A 21,069-nucleotide genomic window follows, 5' to 3' on the forward strand; every position below is an offset into this window, starting at 1 on the left:
TTTCCAACAGGCAGAATTATCATTCAGCGCCAAAACACATCAACACTGATCCAATGCCCTGGACTTATAGAATACAGCTTAGCGCCCCCCCCCCCCCCCCACCCCCCTCTTCAGCAGCACATACCCACACACAACCTAAAATAAGCTTTCAGACATTCTCATCTCTGTAAATATAGTCCTATCGCGCCAGCTATCGAAGTTGTAGTAACGCTTTGAGGATGAGAAGTGTGTGAGGATATGAGCCGTCCAATGGAAAAGCCCATCTCTCACCTCTTTGCAGTCCTCAAACCGTCTGCGGCAATGCGCCCAGACCTTTTAATAGTGTCGCAAATATAAAGTTGAATTTTACAAGGGCTTTTAGTTTTTAGCAGACAAAACTGAAAGGAGTAAATAGTGCATTGCTCGAGGATTAGTTTTCAAATGCGGATTAATACTCTTTCGGTGAGGGTTTACAGCGGGATTGCAACAAAACTAATTAGAGTGGCCATGTTATTGGTAATGATGTCACAAACCAGCCAGTGTGATTGTAGAGCACATTGATCGGTTTTATTTTTTGTAATTGGAGGCCAACGAGCTGAATCAGAACTGGTCTCCACAAGCAACACAAGCCAGTAACAAATACTTTTATTTTTTAGTTGACAAAATAACAAAAAGTGCATCTGCAGTTTATCTTTTTAATTTCAAATCCAAAACAGTCTGAATGTGATTTATAGATTTGAAGAAAGAAAATTCCTATTGCATTTGATCATTTAAGGCGAGGTTTGTCATTGCACAACGTAAAATATAACTTCTGATTCACTTCCCTTTTCTCATTTTTTTTCCACTATAAACCTACACACACTTCCCCAACCTGAATCCATTGAGGACTGGCGGCTTTCACAATAGCTTTTTCATGCTAAATCTTTGTGCATCAAGTGCTTTTAAAAGCTCCACCATGTGGAGAAAATGGCCAAGAACCGCTCAGTCCCTGCAGTCCCTGCAGTCCGCCCAACTGCTAAGCTAAGGCTGCTATTCTGACCAGCTCTCACAATACCGGCTGGTCAGAATAGCAGCCTTAGCTTAGCAGTTGGGCCTCTCCATGACGTGGAAAAAAGGCTGCCGACTGGCCTTAGGAGCACTTCAAAAAGCCCAAAGCAGTGTGAGCGGGAGCAGAAGTGACAGACACACACACACACAGAGAGAGGGGGGGGGGGGGAGTGTGTGCCGCGGCATAGGTGCACGTGTGTTTGCGTGTGCTTATGCGTGTGTTATTTGTGTGTGCTGGATGAGGGGAGGCCTATTAAAAAGCTGCCTGAGGAGAGGGCTTTCAGTTGGGAATTCATGGTGGGGGGCGTTGGGGGGGGGACAGAAAGGATGGCAGGGCCATTGTGTGTCAGGGTTCCATCCTGAGAGCTGGAATTATAGCCTTTTCTCCTCTGCTCGGCTGTAAGACTCCGTACCACCACGACCCCGCGTTTAATTAGAGCCGCTCTGAGGAGGCTGCCTCCGGACGAGGAGGATGAGGAGGAGGAGGAGGAGGATGAGGAGGAGGGAGGAGGATAAGAAAGAGACAAACGAGGAAAAACAACATAATCGCCGGTGGAAAGATGGGGGAAAGAGAAAAGAAAATTTGGATTCACACCGTTTGGCAATGCTGTGCGAGTCTGATTGGAAGTGTAATGAGGTGAATGACAACAACGTGATGTGAAATATTACAAAGGTTACCCCAGATGGTGTCATGAGAATCTCCGTAGCATCCCACTGATTGGAAACAGCAGTCAATATGACAAAGTTTCCCAGGGTGCATTTGACTTTGAGGTCTATTAACTCCCACCCTCTCCGGTCGCCTCACATAAACAATGTCGAGCAGTGCGTGATGAGCATTCGTGGAGGTTATAGCCCGATCCAATTAGGTAAACAAACATTAATGGATGATAATGAATGTGAGCATTATCATCCGAAAAGAGTGGCCATTAATATGAATGACTGTTTTTACTCCAAAGCATTAAAAATCAAAGCAACGTCAATATTTGCCAGAGAAAATGTACATTCATCAGTGATTGGATAACTAAACGGATAGATGGAGCAGATAAACACAGGCTGTTGATGCGTTTAGGCTTGTGAGGTTCATTTATGTTAAATGGATTTGATTGTTATGGGTGGTAAACAACCTTTATTCCAAAACTAATTCCGCTGAACAGTTAATGCCTTTAAAGCCTGCTGGTAAAAGGGTTTGTCTTGTTTGCTCACTGGCAGAGCAGTCAAAGGGGATGTCCAATTAAAAAGGGAGATAAGACCGGATGTCGATGTAAACTGTGCTGCAGATTTGTAGTTGTGTGTCTGTGTGTGTGCGCCTTTAAACTCCCAGCAGACAAGCCTCCTCCTGAAGTGATGTTGATGATGGATTTTCTGCGACTCCCATGTCATAGCACTGTTAAGCGATTAAATGGGAAGAAAGGCCTATCATGGGACATCACAAGACTGGGTCTAGAGCACAGTAAACACACACGCACACACACTCGCGCACAGACACGCCCCCGCCCCCCCCCTAGCGTGAGGTGTGTGTTAACCCCCGGCTATATTTGGGCTTTCTCTCTCCAGTGTGTCTTAATCCTGCTGTCTGCCGCGTTCCACCTGATTAGTCTGATCATTCACTTCTGACAGGCCCATTTCTTAACCCTCAATGCGACACACACACACACACACACACACACGGCCACGCGGAAGACAACATATAATACAAACACACATAATACATCACACACATCGGCGATCTGACTCGAAGGGCGAGGAAATAAGAGCCGGAGGAGAATGAAGCATTGGCCCCCGTCAGTCACGAGGAAAATATCCCATCACAGCCCTCAGTTACCATCGTCACACATCGCTTCACATGGCCTGTCGCACACACACACACACACGCGTAAATGATAAACGTATAAATATCCCTCAGGAAAAGGTTTCTGCTTCAGAAATGTGAGCGACAAACGCCATGTACAGTACTTTCTCCCTGGGGGGGGGGGGGGGGGAATATTCGGTGCAGGGAGACAGGCAGGTTGGAACTCGGGGGAGAGAGGCCAGAAACAAATGCAAATGTGAGGTTCGGCTGTGGGGCACGAAGACCGGGTTTCCCTCACAATGCCTGAGCAATGTTGTCCTCCCCCCGCGGACATGGGGGGGGGGGGGCCCTTGTTGTCTCTGACTGACACCCTCGGGCTGCAGATAAGAGTCACTGTAGTGCGTGCGTGTGCTTGTCTGTGTGTGTGTGTGTGTGTTCATGCATGTAGGTAAAGGAATCGTATATCCCTCCCCCTCCTGGTAAGCCATCTCGCTCTCTTTGTCCCCCCCCCCCCCCCCGTCCCCCCTCTCATTGATCCTGTATTTCAAGCAGATCCTCGATGACCGACCTGCTGCTGAGAGCCGCCGCTGCAGCGGTGGTTGATTTATCTGAGCTCGCCGTGTCCGAACTCGTTGGGAGAATTCCGCTCAGTGGCTGTAAATTACATTAATTTACAAGGCGGGTCCAGAGAGAGAGAGAAAGAGAGAGAGAGAGAGAGGAAAGAGGTGTGAGTGTGGGTGTTAGTGTTGAGCGTGTCCAAACCAAGTTGCTGGCTCTTTATAACACAAGTTGAAATAAATATCACTGGTGATAATAAACTCGTTTATCCCCTTCCAGCCTTAAACCTGCTTCATCTTGTTCAAGCATCACCTTCGTGGATAATAGTTTCATATGTAATGTATTTATGACCGAGCGTAGTGGATGACAGGATAAATACCATCGTTATGCATTAGCTGAGCTCAGTTACTACACATCACTACACATGTTCTACTGTGACTAAATCCTCTAAACAGAACCTCTCAAGATCACCAACTAACACCTTATTCTGAGTCAAGGTAATATGTGCTCGCATTATTAATAATTAAACAAATGAATGCCAATTTTCTCTTTCTAATGGTGAAACTGCTTGTTCAGATTCTGTGACCATTGGACACCAGGCTACCTGTTTCCCCCTGTTTCAAGTCTTTGTGCTAAGCTAAGCTAGCCAGCCGCTGGATGCAGCCTCAGGTGTAAAGACTGTAGAGGATGAGAAAGAGTACTTGGACGATTTAACTTATTGAAAAGAGCTGCAAGGCATCTGTACCAAAGATACATTCATTAAAAGCCTACTGATATTTACTAGTAGAGACGCAATGTTTCTCATTTTCTAAAAAGCCTTCATGTCTGCAGTTTCGGGGTTTTGAACACAATTCATCAAGTCTGCCTTTTTAAATGTTAATTTGTTGTTAATAAATGGCCCGTGGTCCGGATGCTCAGGCTTTTCTGATGAACTGCAGGACGCGCTGAGAATAAATGGCAAGTGCCACCTCCAGATATACATTTTACAGCCCTCCGCAACCCGAAAGTTGTTTTCTATTGGCTTTTGTAACCCAAAACAAAGGGTGACCTCATTAGAAAACGTAAAAAAAAAAAAAAAGGGACCAAGGTACGTCAGGATATTCACCTGGTGGATATTCATCCCGGGCCTCACCTCAGCCACAAAGCCCAGCTCAGTCTGGACCACACAGGGGCCTCTCACAAAGGGCCCTGGCTGCCGTTTGAAGAGGGTGCAAAAACAAACAAAAGCGCCGATCAGCGTAACAATCCTCCTTCCCGCCCGAGGGCCGAGGTCCTCTTTGTCACGCGGTGCCCTGGATGACCCCACCTGAAGAGCCTGGGACTCGTATCCATGTCCCCGGCTCCAGCTCCCCCCCCCACCCCACCCCACCCCACCCCCCCTTCGCTGGTATGTAACTCATGCCTGCACACACGTAAAGTCGGGACAAAGCCTCCTTTTCTCCTCGGGAACCAACAACATCAGCTTTTGTCTTCGCTTGCAAAAGAAAATTCATTGTTTGCGTTTGTCAGCGAGAACTAAAACAAAAAAAAAAAAAAAGTTGCGGCGCAGAGGTCACAAAGACAGGCCCTACGTATTACATGATAACCGTATTAGTTTGGTTTTCGGTGACGTGGCAACATTGAAACAGCACTCACAACGGAGTCTCTCCGAGCGAGAAAGTGTTTATTTAATGAGTCCGTTTGAGCTGTTTTCAGTGTCTTAGGCGTGCGAGTCCGGACAGGAAAAGAAAAGGAGGCACACCTAGAGTCATGAATCGGGATCGGAGATCAGCGGTTGGTTTTATAGATTCCAGGTAACCTGAATGCCATCTGGTTGCCAGCGAATTTATACAGGTTAAGAAACATTAAGGATGGCGATTGCGCTGCCTCCATGAACGCAATATGGATGTAGGGCAAAACAGAAAATGTATTTAGTACTCGTATTATTAGAAGTGATCAAAGAGCATGAGCTGATCTACATCATGTGGAGGTGCTCATTGTGACTCAGCCCACTGGTTTGTGGACTAGCGGTTTGACTTTGGTCTCTTTTGCAACCAGTGAGGACGGGAGAAGCAAACCAAAGGCTGAGTAAGACATTTCTCATCAACCAGAATGTTACAATTCACTTTCCTGAAGTGATAAAGATTTAAAAAAAACGTACACATGCACTTACACATGACTATGTGCAACACAATGACTCTTAATTCTCGCGCACCCAACACTGGTGAGTGATGCGAGCGATGACACACGCGGCTGATGTCCTCCTGCAGTCGAACAGGTTCACACTGGTGTGTGTGTGTGTGTGAACGTCGTCATGCTAACATCTGCTTGTCCTCTAGGTTCCAAACAGAGCCTCCTTCCATTGGTCCATCCCCCCGCTTCTCGTTCCCATTCCCTTTGCATTATGATACGTACATTATTTCACTACGCTCTACAATGGCAAGGGAGGCCAGCGGGGCATGAGCCATGGTGACATGGATGTAAATGCAGAGAAACATTTGTTAGAGGAAACACACAGTGTGGCAGAATGTAGAAGTGGACCGCTTGCAAAAAAGAAATATTTCGTAAGATGTCAAGTACGGCGCGCTGTATAATTCATCAAACCAGGCCTCAAAATAGCAAGAGGTTTAAACGGAGCTCCAGCTCGCAACTTTAACCTGAAGACTGGGGTTATTACTTTCATTACAAACCCTTTAATTGGATCGTAGTCCAGTTGCAATAATTTGCCTCTCGTCACCTAGATGCAAATATAATGAGCCTGCTTTAACAAAATATTTGGCCAATTTCTTCTCATTAATCTCTTAATTAAAGTAATGATAATCATCCATCCTAGTTATTCCATTTGGTCTTTTATGTTTCCAGAACCAAATACCTAATCCACATATCAAAATATTACATTCATGCAAAGAGGAGCAAAAAAAAAAGAAAACAGCGGCATCTCGCTGTTCATTCTGAAGGAGGCGGATCGCTGCCTCTGCATCGTGTTCCACTCAAATCACAGCAACTAAATCTTTAAAAATGCCGCTGACGTCGAGGTACGTCCTGGGCGCTGACCCGCGGCGTGCAGAAAGGAGGACAAACCTTGGAGTGACTCTTATATTGGCGAAGCCAAATGGCGGCCGAGGCCCGGGGGACAGGCTGTCCAGGCCCGGGCCCGGGACAGATGGACGTAGTGAGCGGGGCGGCGAGAAGAGATTCGTGACAACCCTGCAGCTTCTGTTCCGCGCACTCAGATGCAAACCCACAAACAGCGGGCCCCCCCCCACCCCCCCTCTCCCCCTGCTCGGGGGGCCTCCGTTGCTCTTCTCTTTGTCCTGTTTGGCTCTTTGCAATTAAACAAAACGGGTCATTAATTAATCGCCGCAGGCAACGGGACACGGGAGGAGTTAATCAGACTGGATGGATGGACTGCTGGGAAAGAGCGCGACACACACACACACACACACTAGCATGACCACTTTCACGGGCTATTGACATTTTTGAGAAGTGAGCCTCCGGTACGACGGGCATGAATAAAATTACAGAAAAAAGCGGGACTTGATGAAAAGCAGCTTGATCATTGATCCGCGTTGTCAAACTGTGCCGAGCGGCGGTTTCTCGAAGCCTCGCCCGTGGCCATCGACACAAGGAGGAGCTTTTTCCAGCCCGTGATGGCACGAGACTGACTGCTGACTAATCATTTACGCGACAGATGTACAGATGCCACTGTTGACGGGAAAAGCCACGCAGGGATTGGTTGGATTTGTCCTTTTTTTCGGGTGAGTACAGGGCCCGAGACATCACCTTTGGCCGTGGATGACAGAGGCTGATCGCTACTGAGTTTTCCTTCATTTGACCTGACGCCCTATGAATATTTCTCCAGTAGGTGGCAGGCTTTTGATCGTTGCAGCCCGGCTCGGCTTTTACTCCAAACTGGATCCAACACGCAAAAAAATGAATAACAGCTTCAATGGAAGAAGCCACGGAAAGGAGCCAACAAAAGGCCCACTTTTTCCACACCTATGAACCCCCCCCCCCCCCCCCCCCCCCCTCTCCTGAACGGACACTTCCTTCCTCTGACTCGGAGCGGAAGAGGTGTTCCTTCTTCGGATATCCTCTTTGCTCCTTTAACCTCCCGCGTCTGCCCTTCCGATGTCTGTCAGCGTGTAAAAGAAAAAAAAAAACACCGGGGGGGTGGGGGGGGGTGAGCTGGCCGACATGTCGAAGGACGCAGACGGGGTAACAAACAATGACACAGGATGCGACTTGTTTTTGTCCAGTGCACTCAGCGCTATCTGATGCTCCACAGGGGGGACAACAAGCGGAAGGAGACGCTCCTTGACGCAACGTCAAGATTAAGCAAGCGTCCCCACCTGTATCAACCCGAAAACATGGTGCGTAAGGGGAACGTTCCTGTTAAAACTACTCATTTTATTTCTTTGGAAAGATCCAAAGTCTCCCTCGCAATGTGGACAGATAGAAGACATGATTCCCTGCTGAGACACGAATGAGCTGTGACTTGTATACCCTCGGAGGAGGAATGCACATCTATCGGCCAGAGAATTTGATCTAACAGCAGTAAGAGAGTAAAAAAAAAAAAATGTAATGTTATACTCACTCACTAAGTGGATTTGTTTATTTCTTAGTGCACTTTTGGAATCAAATTTCCTCCCTTCATTAAGGTAATTGCTGGGACAGTCTGGGGCAACAGAGCCTGAGACCAGACCAACTACTGTAACTGAATTAGAAAGCTGCACAGAGGAGGGAGCAGACAGACGGACAGATGACTTTAGCTCGGCCTTTATAGGAGAAAGTGTGATTTATTACTCTGTGGTTCCACTAAAGCAGGAAAACTGACCCAGTGCCCAGAGAACCAAAATGAAAGGATGTGACTGGAGCTGCTGAACTTCTGGACCTTTCGATTCAAAGGGGCTGGATTCAGAGGCCTTGTGCTTGGGGATTCTCCCCACCAGGTGGTGGTGCAGGGCAACCGTGAACGTTCCCGGGGACAGACGGAGACGAAGACAAAACCCAACCGCAAACGGGAGCCCTGCCTCTTTGCTTTTTTTTTGTTTTTCTTCTGTTCAGTCCTTAGACTTATTTGTCGCCAGATGTCAGGAGCAGATAAGCTCGTGATTCCACCGTTTGGTCGCTATCTGGAAGCGAAGGCCAAGTGTGGCGCTACAGAGTGCCGCCGCGGACCAGCATGCCTGTTAAATGAAAACCTTCTGACTCAATTTTCTCCTTAACCACCACAATAAATCAGAGAAGCGCCACCGCTGAGACGAGCGCGCCTCTGACCCCCGTGCGGGGGGGTGGGGGGGAGGGGGGGGGGGGGGGCTTGCCGGTTTGTTCCCGGGCCTGGCCCGGTTAGTCCGGTATTGATTCCCTGTCTTTCTGTGATACCACTGTAACCGTCTGACCTATGAATGCTGAGCTCACAGAGCGGGGCCTAACAGTCCGCAGCAGCACACCCTCTCGGAGAAGGGGGAGAGGGAACTACAGACTGTGGTGCTTTCAGGAAGAAGAAAAAGCGTCAGCTCTGATATCGACTCCGTGCCCTGCTCCTGCTTTAGCGCCTACACCTTTATCCTCATCCACCGGCGCATGCATCGACCCCACACACACACACACACACACACACACGCGCGTGTGCACAAATACGTTTTTTTAAACTCTCATGGAGCTGTGATAAATTATTCAGTCCTGTGGCACCTTGCAGAGATTTTGAGACCTGGCAGGCAGTCAAAACGATTTCTGTTTAAAAATGAAACCATTGAAGGGCTTTCAGAAGGGGGGATGAATTGCCAAACATGGCAACGGGGCCAGTGCCTAAGAGCCTCTGACCACGGGGGCCTCAGACCTAGATAAAATGGAGGCAGGGCACATTGGCCCGGGAGAACAAATGTAAAACACAGAGGCTGATACGGAGTAAATATATGAGCGTGTGTGACAGGACCCTCTGGCGGAAGCAGTGCTTTTCCATCCTTTGGGGTCGAGACCTCGAAACAAAAACAACACAGTATTGGATGTGCATATGCTTATCAGATCTTTTAACTCTTTCTTTCAGGCTTCTAAAAAATTAAAATAAAAGAATCAGAAAAGAAATATCCCTCTTTGGCTGAACTGCTCAAATTGTCTCCACCCTAAAGACACATCCTCACATCATGTGACCCATCAGCTGTCCACACAAGCCCAAAGTCCCGACTGACCCGGAAAATGTGTCCGCACTTCAAAAGCAGTCTGCTGCTTCCAAGACTCTACATGGGAGGATAATAAAAAGTATTACTTCCAGTCCACGGGCCATGCAGCTGCATATCTGTGCTTGCTCCGGCAGGCCCTGCTTACGTGACAAAATGATCATCCAGCTGAAGATTGGCTCCCACCTGTGTGGAAGTAATCACAACTTCTCACTCCTCTCCCACAGTTATTGGGAGCGAGAGCATAACTCTGACAGTGAGACACTACCTACACTTTGACCTGCCTGATGGATAGCTGCACAACAACCACAACCAGAAACAACACGCTGAATAAAAAGGACACGTGCTTGTAGCTTAGGCCTCATTTTGAGGGATTTATTGCACTCTAATAAGCATCAATGTGATTTAATACAGCAGGTGATGTTGATTTTTACAGAACAATTTAGGACTTCTGGGATCTGTAAAACAGCATATACCATGATCCAATATAGAAAAATATATTAGTTGCCACAATCAGCAAATTCCCACCAGAAACAAAAAAAAGACATTAAACAATTCTTGAGGTGTAAAATTGACTGGGGGACACACTACATCTGAGAGTCTTAATATGTTCCATAACCCTCGTGAGAGTTAAGAGGTAGACCACAAAAATGAAACCAACACCATTCCAAATAATTCAAAGGAAAAGTCCTGGAAGACCAATTCAAGAGCAGCTGTTTGTGCTTGTACATCTGTTTCTAGAAGGGAGTCAGAACCTGACGTGATAGATGAATAGATCTCAATATAATGTCATCTCAAAATCCATTACACACAAAGGTTTATCCCCCCCCCCATTCAACAGTCAAGATAAAATATTTGGGAGGCATATCATCGACAGTTTTCGTGACATTTATTGCATTGCCAAATTCCCAAATGTATCTATTGGTGAACAAATGATCTTATTTAATTTCCCGGCCCATCAGGTGATGCTATTCGCTCGTCGTCACTCATTGAGTGTCAAACTGCATTCCCTGCACAGGGTGTGTTCATAAGGAAGAGCTGTGTTTACTTATCCAACCTTAAGAAATTCCAATTATTCCAATTTATTAAATTAAAAGAAATCAATTCTACTCTGAAAGCAAAGAAAAAGAAAAAAAAACAATGTGCATTTGTGAGGCAATGTGCAATGCAACACGTCTCATTGTCGATGGAAATTTGGCCCGGGGTAAAAAAAAAAACCCTATTCAAAATGCTCTACTGCATTTCCTCCCTGACCAGTGCTCAGCTGGTGTGTCCACCATGCAAAGCGGAAATGTGACACTGGCATTACCCCACGAAATTCTCTGTTTGTTTTTTATGAACACACCCCATATGTACACACTTGCACCAAGACAGAGGACAGACATCCAAGCTAATTAGGTCCATTAAAAATCGTTTCTTTCTTTTTTTCTGGATAATTTATTTCATCCCAAATCTCCCGCTGGAACATGACAGTTTGATTCCACTCTGCTGGTTTCAACGTATCCCGGCCGACGAGTCCTCCTCGAAGGCCCCGTTGTCATAGTGACGCTGATGGCTGTCCGGGTCGGAGCCTGGCCGGTCTGCCAGTGGGACTTCGTACATGGGTTCTCCTCCTGTCACCGTGATCACAGTGACCTCCGGTGGTGACTCGGCCGAAAGGCTCCCTTTCGTCTCCTCCTCAACCCCGAGGGCCTTCAGGATGTCGCACTTACACATGGGGCAGGTCCTCCTTTCCAGCAGCCAGGGCTCGATGCAGGCTTTGTGGAAGATGTGGCCGCACGTCAGCACCGTCACCGCCTCCCCCGCCCTGTAGGACTCGATGCACACGGCGCACACGTGAGAGTCGGAGGCCGTTTCCTCGTCCGACGCCATGAGTTTGCGCACCTGCAGGCGGCCGATCGCCCTCTTGGCCTCCGACTTCAGCCTCCTCTCGGCGCGCCTGTGCGCGTTCAGGCCGTAGAGGCGGTTGGCGGAGATGAACACAAAGTAGGCGATGGAGGCGGCCGTCACAATGAAGAACAGGATGGAGAGAATGTACAGCCAGTACGTGTCCATCCAGCGTCCGTGGGGGTTGCCTAACTCAATCACCATCGTCACCTCTGTCCCGTTGCTCACCAAACGCACAATCTCCATGCCCTGCGAGTTGCCGATCATGATGGCCACGATGTCGCCGACGTCCTCGTGCCTCATGCGAGTGGTGCTGTTGCCGCTGCCGTCCATGTTGTACACGACCACCGCGTCCGCTCCCTGGCGCCTGGCGGCGTTGAACTTCTCGCTGAAGGAGCAGTTGCCCCTCTTAACCAGGGCTATCCAAGGCGGCTGGCTGGAGTTGCGGTTGTAGACGGGACCCGAGCCGCAGCCCAAGGGGTCTCCCCTGGGGAGGGCGACGACGCCCTCGGCTTTCCCCAGGAGGGAGTTGCTACCGTACACGCCGCACTCGCAGTACTTGTGCACGATGCCGTTGCTGTCGTTGGCGTAGATCAGCTCCACCAAGGCCGTCCAAAACAGGAAGGCGGCCGAGCAGCGAACGAGCCCCGACAAACACAGCAGAAGCAGCAGGGAGCGCTGCGCCTTAATACCCATGGTAACGGTCGTCTGGGGGGAAAAAAAACCCAACACGTAGCCCTTTGTTGGCTTCTTCAAAACTGGTTCCTGGTTTGTGCGAGAAAAAAGGACGGCGGTCCGAACGCGTCTGTGGCTTCACCCGAGCCGCGGTCTGCTGTAATCTGATATGAGCCTTTGGTAACACAACACAAGCTATGCGTCAGCGACTCACCTCTCGTTATCTTCCTGAACCTTGAACGCTGGGCACTCCCCTTTTGGGGCGGGCAGGGTGCTGGTATTCGGCAAGTGGAAGCTTCACAAAACACACACCAACCTGCGCTGTTCTCAAGGAGGGGGGCCAAGGAACAGCGAGCGAGAAGGCAAGACGCGATAAGCGAAAGATAAGATTTCGTGGACTTGGCTCAGTGGCACGGAACAACCCCGTGAAACAAATAAAAGCTGCTAACTATCCCTTGTGTAACGATGACCAAGGCCAAGCAGCTCAACCGGTTTGGCTGGTTCTGCTTGTTTCCTTCCCCTATTTCTGCGGCAGAGGGTTTGAAATCCAAACTGACAAGTTTCACTCCTCTATCATGATGGTTTATTTTGCGTTTGCTTCCGCCACACATTATAAACATGACCTTAAAAAATCCCTTTTAAAATGGCACATATACTATAATAAATGGGGTTTGTGTTTGGACACCTTAAAGCGCTGAAAGAGATATATTCCACGCAGCAACATACCAGGGACAACTGAGAGGAAGACGGTGTTTCAGCAGAGTTTCCACAATATCTCCTTTCAATTCAAAGTGCACACACGAACACGCACAAGCTTCCAATGACAAATGAGATTGGGGGGGGGTTCAGGCCAAGCTGCTGTTTTACCAAAGTTGTTCAACACACAGACGCACTGGAGTGTTTTTCTTAGAATGTGCCATTAAACCTGTGATAAAGAAGGAGCCTGGTATTTATTCTTGGTATGACTGCTACCTGCAGTTCTTGATAATGTCAACAATGGTCCTGCTATGACCCCTAAATTCTTGAAACTGGAATGATTACCCAGACACAGTGGAAAGTAAAGGCTCCATTAATACCATGTTAACCGCGGAAAATATTTGTTTTTCCGTTTGGTGTAGCTTTAGGCGTTCACATTTTCAAGAAATCCTCCAAACTACATCCTGTAAAACGTTGTGCTTTGATGCTGACATCTGCTGGTGAAAGAGAGTAACTGCAATACTCACAAATAATTACAGGCCTACGAATGTTGTCTTTTGTGCCCAATATTTATGTGATTTCACTAATATTCCATATTATAGGCAAGGATGATGATAGAAATAGACTCACGTATAACGATTAACGTATAACGAAAACTGTAGCCATGTCTTATTCAGTGTGTATATGTTATATGCTAATTTACTTAACATAAAAGACATAATTAAATAGATATTCTTATGAATGAATACAGACAAATAGACGAAAGAATGTAAAATAATGAGTTTTTTTTTCTTCTCTTTTTTTCACAATAATTAAGTTTTCCACTCAGTGGCAGTATAAACTAACATGTTAATGAGCTGGAAAGTACAATAAATGTACAATAAATGGTAGACCTTAGAACTAGTAATATTTTGAAATAGTATAATATTTTTAAAATGCATTGGATTGTTTGGTAATATCGCAGTTGTACTAGATTCTGGTCTCAAAATGTATCATTTGATCATTTATTTCATTATTCATTAGTATTATTTCATTTTTTTTAAAAGTAGTCAAACTTCAAAGGGGTGCCATTCACTCAATGTTTCCGTCTATCATTCGACAGTAAACAAAACTGTTTTGACTCTAAGTCATCCATCATAAATAAAAATAACCATATACAGCCCAACGGGGTTCATACTATGACGGCCATTCTAGTATAATCAAAATGCTGAGAAGACTTTCAGGGAGTTTATATTTGGGCAATTGTGAGGACATTATGCTTTGCGTTCGTAATCAGCTTCTCAAAAACATGCAATGGTTTCAGTTTAGTGCAGAAAAATGAACATAAAAAATAAGGAAAGACACTTACGACTTGCTGTGAATCTCCGTCCAGAGAGAAGTCCAGCGAGGACAGATTGTCCCTCTGTTGAATGTCTCCTGAGCGGCTCGGTGGTCCGTGTGGGGAAGACGTGGGGCATGTCCGAACATGACCCAGACCGTGTCACACCCCACACCCCTGATCACCCCAAAAAGGGTGTAGCCTATACAGCTGTGTCCATTGAGTCATATGAGTTGTCACTACAAGTAAGTTCAAACCTAGAGTTTCAGTAATTATACACAAGTGAGTGTTAAGTTAATGTCACATCTCTATTGTTAGTGTTGTTAACATAAACCGAGGAGGGTTGGAAATAGAGTTTTATCCTCAAGTAAATGTATGAATAGAGATTTGTAGAGTATAATAATAATGAAATGCATTCTGACCAGACGTTACTACGTTACAATTTTAACAAGGAAAAGGGGCTACATTCTGCTACATTCTGCCCAACCAGCCTCGTAGGTATTGTTGTCATCGTAAACAAAAGAAGGCACCATGGGTACACCTGAGCATTCACAGTGGGTGTGGTGACAGGCCTGGTGGGTTTGCCTGGTACCAGGGGCGGCTACACGATCAATATCAGCAAACATCCCAGAATTATTTAATTAACAACAACAACAAAAAGATAGCGAATTTCGCACTTTTGTCCTTCAATGACCTTCTCATTAAGTCAGGAATGTCCCCCGACAAGAGAACGTGGAAGCTTGGGGCAAAACCAATGTTGCCCCAGTCGCCCCCCCGGTCGCCCTCTACTGGCCGGCCAGTAGAGGGCGACGTCCTGGATTGATTTGTTCAGCGTCGCTTGGCGTGCACGCTGTTGCATTAAATTGACTGCTTAAATGAACGTGGACGTGGTTACTGTGACGTTATCTGCTGGCTACTACAACTAGAAACATCTAAAAGCGCATACCCCAAATTGATTTGCTAGAACAAAACTGCTTAAATATGTATTTATTCATGCCTTTTCATTTAGGTCTAACCCCTCGGCGTGAAGGAGTCGCTGTGTGACGTGCAGAGCTCCCTAATATTTCTTTCTCTTACGTTGTCTCTTGCACGGTCAAAGACGTGTTTGTTAAAGTGAGTTTTTTTTTTTTTTTTTTTTTTAAATGAAGGAGGCAGCACCCCTGATGGGCCTCGGGCCGGAGCGTGTTCAGGCCGACAGTAATGAGTTGCAACTCCTCCCCCCCCCCCCCCACCCCGAGTTTAAGCCCCGTCGGACCTTAAAAGATGCTGCCCCCCCCCCCCGCTGTAATCTCTCTCCCGGGCAGCTTGTAGTCGTAGTCGTAGCGTTAGATGCCGCCCTTACAAGCAGCCCACTCAGCCCACTTTTGAATATCTGTAAGCCGGTTGGAGCGAGGAGACGCATGACTTCTTGGGACACTTGCTGATGTTACTTTCATTGACTCCCAATGACCATGAATAAGAACAGGCCTGCAGCCCTACAGAAAAAGAGGAAAGATTTTATACCTTACTTTTTAGGATTTGTTATATTCTTGTATTGCACCGTCCATCTTGTATCACTCACAGCAGAAGCAGCAAAGGAAACCCCTTCACTCAGGGTGCGTCGGGCTCTTGGTAAGAATCAGCATTGCGTCTGATTTTGCTTATTTTAAGAGTGTGTGTGTGTTTTTTTTTTAAATCTCCCAAACTTTGTTCTGTTATTCAAATCTGTGCAGTGTGTCACTCTAATGGTCACAGTGTGAGTAATCAAATTTGTGGCTCAGGGACCGTGTCCGTGTTTGCCCTGTAATCCTCATGCCTTATTGGCATGAAAATACCGCGTAACCTCCATTAAGAGCTCAAACAATCCGCTGCTGTTTGGGATGACGCTTTTTTGTCAGTGACGTGTACGTTTGTGTGTGTGTGTGTGTGTCTCCTGCTGTTTCAGAGAATGAGACTGAATGCATCTCATCCCAGTCCTCCGAATTCCCCGACGGCTTCTTCACGGTGCAGGAGAGGAAGGACGGAGGCCTCGTCATTTATTTCATGGTCATCTTCTACATGCTCCTGGCGGTCGCAATAATCTGCGACGATTACTTTCTGCCTTCCTTGGAAGTGATCAGCGACCGTGAGTGGCACATCGTCAGCATTGCATCACCACACGGCCTGGAATGCCGTGATATAATTATGGGAATAATGAGGATTTATAAGATTACTACTACAAGCAAAGGATCAGAGTGCACAGATGTTGTTGAGCTTTTAAGAAAAAGCTTGGTCTGAATATGTGGACATATGTGGATTAGGAACAGTCTGGAAGACGCTGTTTGGTTTGTTTTAAATGATTGAACAAAGATTTTAGTTGGATTTGAATAAAAGTAAATAACTTTCACAAGCCTGTGGTTGTGGTGTGTCCACATCCGTCCTCATTCAAATGAACTAACGATTACTTTCAAATAAAATAATGAAAAATAAGTTATTTAAAAAAAAAAAAATGTTTTGATTGACTCACACACACACAAGTGTTACATGAAACGGAGAAAAGAAAACCCCTAAATGTAAACAGCAAATTATCATTATTTTTTTAATGGTGTAATGGTTGTAAACAATCTGTAAACTTAACTAATAAACGTACTGGGTTCGTACCAATAACGCCGCACTATGGCATTAAAATGCATACTACACATCAGAAGCAGCAGTTGTCTTTGCCTGGTCATGTGTGCTATTGTTGTGTTGAACTGGTGCTTCCATCATGTTGTGTAAATTGCTTTTTGTCTCTCTCAGGCCTGGGACTGTCTCAGGATGTAGCAGGAGCCACATTTATGGCCGCTGGGAGTTCTGCACCCGAACTGGTCACAGCCTTTCTGGGTAATTATGCTACTGCTGATGGTGACGCACATCGCCGTCACCGCGTCCCCCTCGCAGCTCTTTGTTTGCTCTCCAGACGTGTCCTCCTCCTCCTCTTCTTCTTCCTCTTCTTCTTCCTCACTGCTTCCACGCTGCTGTCCCCTGTCCCTCAAAGCTAAGACGGGCCTTTTCCCTCGCGCCAGGTGTGTTCGTGACAAAGGGAGACATCGGGGTGAGCACCATCGTGGGGTCAGCGGTCTACAACCTGCTGGGAATCTGCGCAGCATGTGGACTCTTGGCCCCGTTGGTACGTTATGAAACGCTCTCACTCTCACAAAGGTTGAGCCGCACCTTTACAGGGTCACAGCGGACGAGTCGTTGTACAACTTGTTGTGTGAGCTTATGAAACATGTATCTTTTTTTTTTTTGCCTTTATCAGGCCGGGCGCCTCACCTGTTGGCCCCTGTTCAGGGACTGCTTGGCGTACGGCATCAGTGTTTCTGCCGTCATTGCCATCATTTCCGATAACAAAGTCTACTGGTGAGTTTGTAGTGCGCGTCGAGATCTGCTTGATCTTCAGACCACAGTGGCCACATGTGGGGTGGTGGGGGTGGGGGAGGGGGGGTGAAAGTCAGTCAGAAACAGCTAGTCATCGCCTCACGGGACACTAAAAAAGAAGAAGAAATGGAGACAGTGCAGAAGCACTTGGCGGTGACTCACTGACATCCTTGAATAAGGCAGTCCTTGTGCTTCTATAACTTATTGGAAATGGAGTTTCATAAAAGCAGAACCCATCTTGTTGTGTTGTTAAATACAAATGTATCAAAACCAAACTTTACTAAATACTAACCGAAAAACCAAATATACTGGTATGAGGGAGCAACCTAGTCTCTTTTAGGAAGAAGTACTTAAGTAATACTCCAAAGCTGCTAAATTTGAGCAAATCTAGACGAGCAGAGACATGAAGTTGCTCTTAATAATTCTAGCTTCTCCACTCCAGTGCATATTAATGCTAGAAAAGCCCAAAGAAACGTAATGCACCTAAAAAGGTTTAAGGTAATTTACATAAATGATAAACATCTTCATGGCTGATCCTCAAAAAGAAGCGCTCTTGGTCGCCATTGAACACGACTTGAAGCTCGGGTTGCCACGGCTTTCGCGCGCAGGTACGACGCCGCGTCCCTGCTGCTGATCTACGGCGTCTACATCGTGGTGCTGTGCTTCGACCTCCGCGTCAGCGAGTTCGTCCTCCGGAGGCTGAGCCCCTGCTGCACCTGTCTGGGCGGAGGCTCGGGCGAGAAGGCCGAGACGCAGCCGCTGGTGGGCTGGAGCGACGACACCAACCTGCGGGTGCACAGTCGCTCCAGGACCGACAGTGGGATCTTCCAGGACGACTCGGGCTACTCCCACCTGTCCCTCAGCCTGCACGGCCTCAATGAGATTCCTGAAGGTTAACATTTTTTTTTTTTTTTTTGAAATACACAGATTTTACTGTGATGCACTCGCTTGCTTGACCTTAAATGTCTGCTTTTTTTTTTTTGCAGCCGAGCACAAAAGTGTGTTCGCCGTGCCGGAGAGCGACCTGAAACGGATCCTCTGGGTTCTGTCCCTGCCCATCATCGCTCTGCTGTTCCTGACCGTCCCGGACTGCAGGAGAAGGTTCTGGAAAGGATGGTTCATGGTGACCTTCTTCATGTCGGCCGTGTGGATCTCGGCTTTCACTTACGTCATGGTGTGGATGGTGACGGTCGTCGGTGAGCCACTTCGGCGCTACGCGTTCGTGTTGCGTTGCGTTGTGTTTTGTTTAGCTGCAGGTTGGACATCTTGTGCGCCACGTCACCGGAGCTTTTGCGGATCACAAGTGTTCGAAAAATGTCAGCCCCGCGGAGCAGGGTCACATGTTGTTAAAGGGGGGGTGTTTTTGGAGCTCCAGCAGCGGGCCATGAGCGTGACCGGGATTACGGGCGGCCTAACCCTTGAGGAAACAGTCATGTGAGCCCCCTGTGTGTGTGTGTGTGTGTGTGTGTTCTGAGGTACCCACAGGCACTAGTCCAGGGAAGAAAAGAAGAAAAAAAAAAACTGAGCCAGGATCAGCCCATCAGCGGTAGCCTCATCATGTGACGTTGGTAGCTCTACTGGAGCATAAAGAGATTATTATCTTGTAGTCTGCAGATTCAGGCTCACATGGAGGGAGACTTTAGTCTCATGAAAGAGCAGCGGGTACAACAAACAACACACACTATGCCATTTGCAGCGTTGGTTCACAATCCTCAAAAGCCCCCCCACCCCCAGTCATAGCTGGACAAAAGTTTGTGTCCTTCCATGTTCCCATGTTCCTGGATTAAATTTGCCAGGTTTGCTTGAACAAATCAACAAAATTAAAAGGAAAAGTAGGAAGGAACACGCCTGATGTAGACCACTGTGTGATAGTTGTACACATGGTTGAACTAGGTTCTCACAGCGGGCCGTGGTTCCGCTGGTGGAATTTGGTCCCGGGAGCAGAGTATTTCTAAATTCCTGCCGCAGCCGCAGCCCCCCCCCCCCCCCCCCCCCGGCTCTAGAGATTATCTATTAACCCCAGAGCGCTGATTATCTATTAACCGCACGGCCACAGTGAGAAGCAGCTGCTGCTCCTGTCACCCCGTGGCTCTCGCCCTGTTGTTGCTGGATGTGGACTTTGATTTGAGGGATGCGGGACAGACCATGTCGTACGATCAGAATTTTAGCCCATACAAAATAAATGGAAGTTTTTTTCTTTTTTTTTAAACGCAGGCGAGACCCTCGGCATCCCCGATACAGTGATGGGACTCACTCTCCTTGCTGCTGGAACCAGTATACCAGACACCGTCGCCAGTGTGATGGTGGCCAGAGAAGGTAAACATCAGGGTCACGACTCATTTCCCTGAATACAGCCCGGTGGCCCGGGGGAAAATGGACAAAAAGGACCAAACCGCTCCCCAGAATCTGATTAAACTGGTCATTTGCCATATTGTTGAAACCCTCTAATAAGTGGCAGACCCGCTGCACTCCATGAGTCACCCTGAGGTCATAACAATATGGTTATTAAGAGTAATGTGCTACCTGAGCTCCTGCTAAAAGAGATTTAGGTGGGAACAATTTATTACTTATTCACTTTCCTGACCCCCTTTCCAAAAAAAAAAAAAAAAAAAAGCACACGCATAATGACAGGAATGCAGTCTCGTGAACTTGTTCTCTATTCGCCAGGGAAAGCAGACATGGCCATGTCAAACATCGTGGGCTCCAATGTTTTCGACATGCTGTGCCTGGGCCTGCCTTGGTTCATCAAGACCGCCTTCGTGGACACCAACAACCCGGTAGAGGTCAACAGCACGGGGCTGGTCTTCATCTCCGCCACGCTGCTCCTCTCCATCGTCTTCCTCTTTGTGTCCGTTCACATCAACGGGTGGAGGTTGGACTGGAAGTTGGGACTCGTTTCGCTCTTCTGCTACATCGCCTTCGCCACTCTGTCCATCCTCTACGAGCTCGGGATCATTGGGAATAATCCCATCAAACTGTGCGGCGACTGAGGCGTGACCTCGCCAGGGGGCGGAAGCCACAAGGACTTAAAACGGTGAGGTCTAAGGAAACATGTTCCCGCTCACTCACACACACACACACACACACACACACACACACACACACACACGGGGCTGGTCGTGCCTTTGCGAGACGCGTGCTGGTCACCTCTCATGAAGAGGATCATCTCAAAAACCTACGCATTCAACGGATTGAGAAAGTCTGACCAAACTCGACTGGAGCCACCGCTGCGTTTAAATATTTCCAGGACTGACGAGGCAGAGTAAAGCAATAAAAAGGTGTCAACTAAACGTGTATCCTTGTCCCTTCTTTTAATGTGGGTCACTCTAAACAAGTCTATACGACAGAGCTCAACTGATAAGCTTATATGAGCATGACTTTATGGCTTGCCATGAAGATGGAAATTAACAACAACAACAAAAAACTCTGCACCTGTCGTTATCTAAAAAGTAGAACGGAACTATGATAAAATGGGATGACATGGGATAAAATGATCTTGGAGCTCTGCCAATCTAAAAAGCCCGTGTTTCATTCTGACTCACCTACTTCAGCCTTGCCTCAGCATTCAGCCACTGGGCGTCAGT

The 21,069-nt window shown here is 47.3% G+C and overlaps 2 protein-coding genes across 2 annotated transcripts; one reads left to right on the forward strand and one right to left on the reverse strand.

The window, feature by feature from the left end:
- Positions 1 to 9,878: 9,878 nt before the first annotated feature.
- Positions 9,879 to 12,435, reverse strand: LOC119197389 (E3 ubiquitin-protein ligase RNF128-like). The gene has a single exon (XM_037453650.2). It carries the CDS (start codon positions 12,112 to 12,114, stop codon positions 11,026 to 11,028), a length of 1,089 nt encoding a protein of 362 aa, XP_037309547.2. The 5' UTR covers positions 12,115 to 12,435; the 3' UTR covers positions 9,879 to 11,025.
- Positions 12,436 to 15,438: 3,003 nt separating this feature from the next.
- On the forward strand, positions 15,439 to 21,017 carry slc24a5 (solute carrier family 24 member 5). The gene is made up of 9 exons (XM_037489974.2): positions 15,439 to 15,718; positions 16,032 to 16,211; positions 16,865 to 16,948; positions 17,131 to 17,234; positions 17,367 to 17,467; positions 18,094 to 18,377; positions 18,472 to 18,681; positions 19,700 to 19,801; positions 20,153 to 21,017. Exons 1-9 carry the CDS (start codon positions 15,553 to 15,555, stop codon positions 20,473 to 20,475), a joined length of 1,554 nt encoding a protein of 517 aa, XP_037345871.2. The 5' UTR covers positions 15,439 to 15,552; the 3' UTR covers positions 20,476 to 21,017.
- The last annotated feature ends 52 nt before the right edge of the window (positions 21,018 to 21,069 follow it).

Source organism: Pungitius pungitius, chromosome 4 (assembly GCF_949316345.1).
Source record: "Pungitius pungitius chromosome 4, fPunPun2.1, whole genome shotgun sequence".
NCBI lineage: Eukaryota > Metazoa > Chordata > Actinopteri > Perciformes > Gasterosteidae > Pungitius > Pungitius pungitius.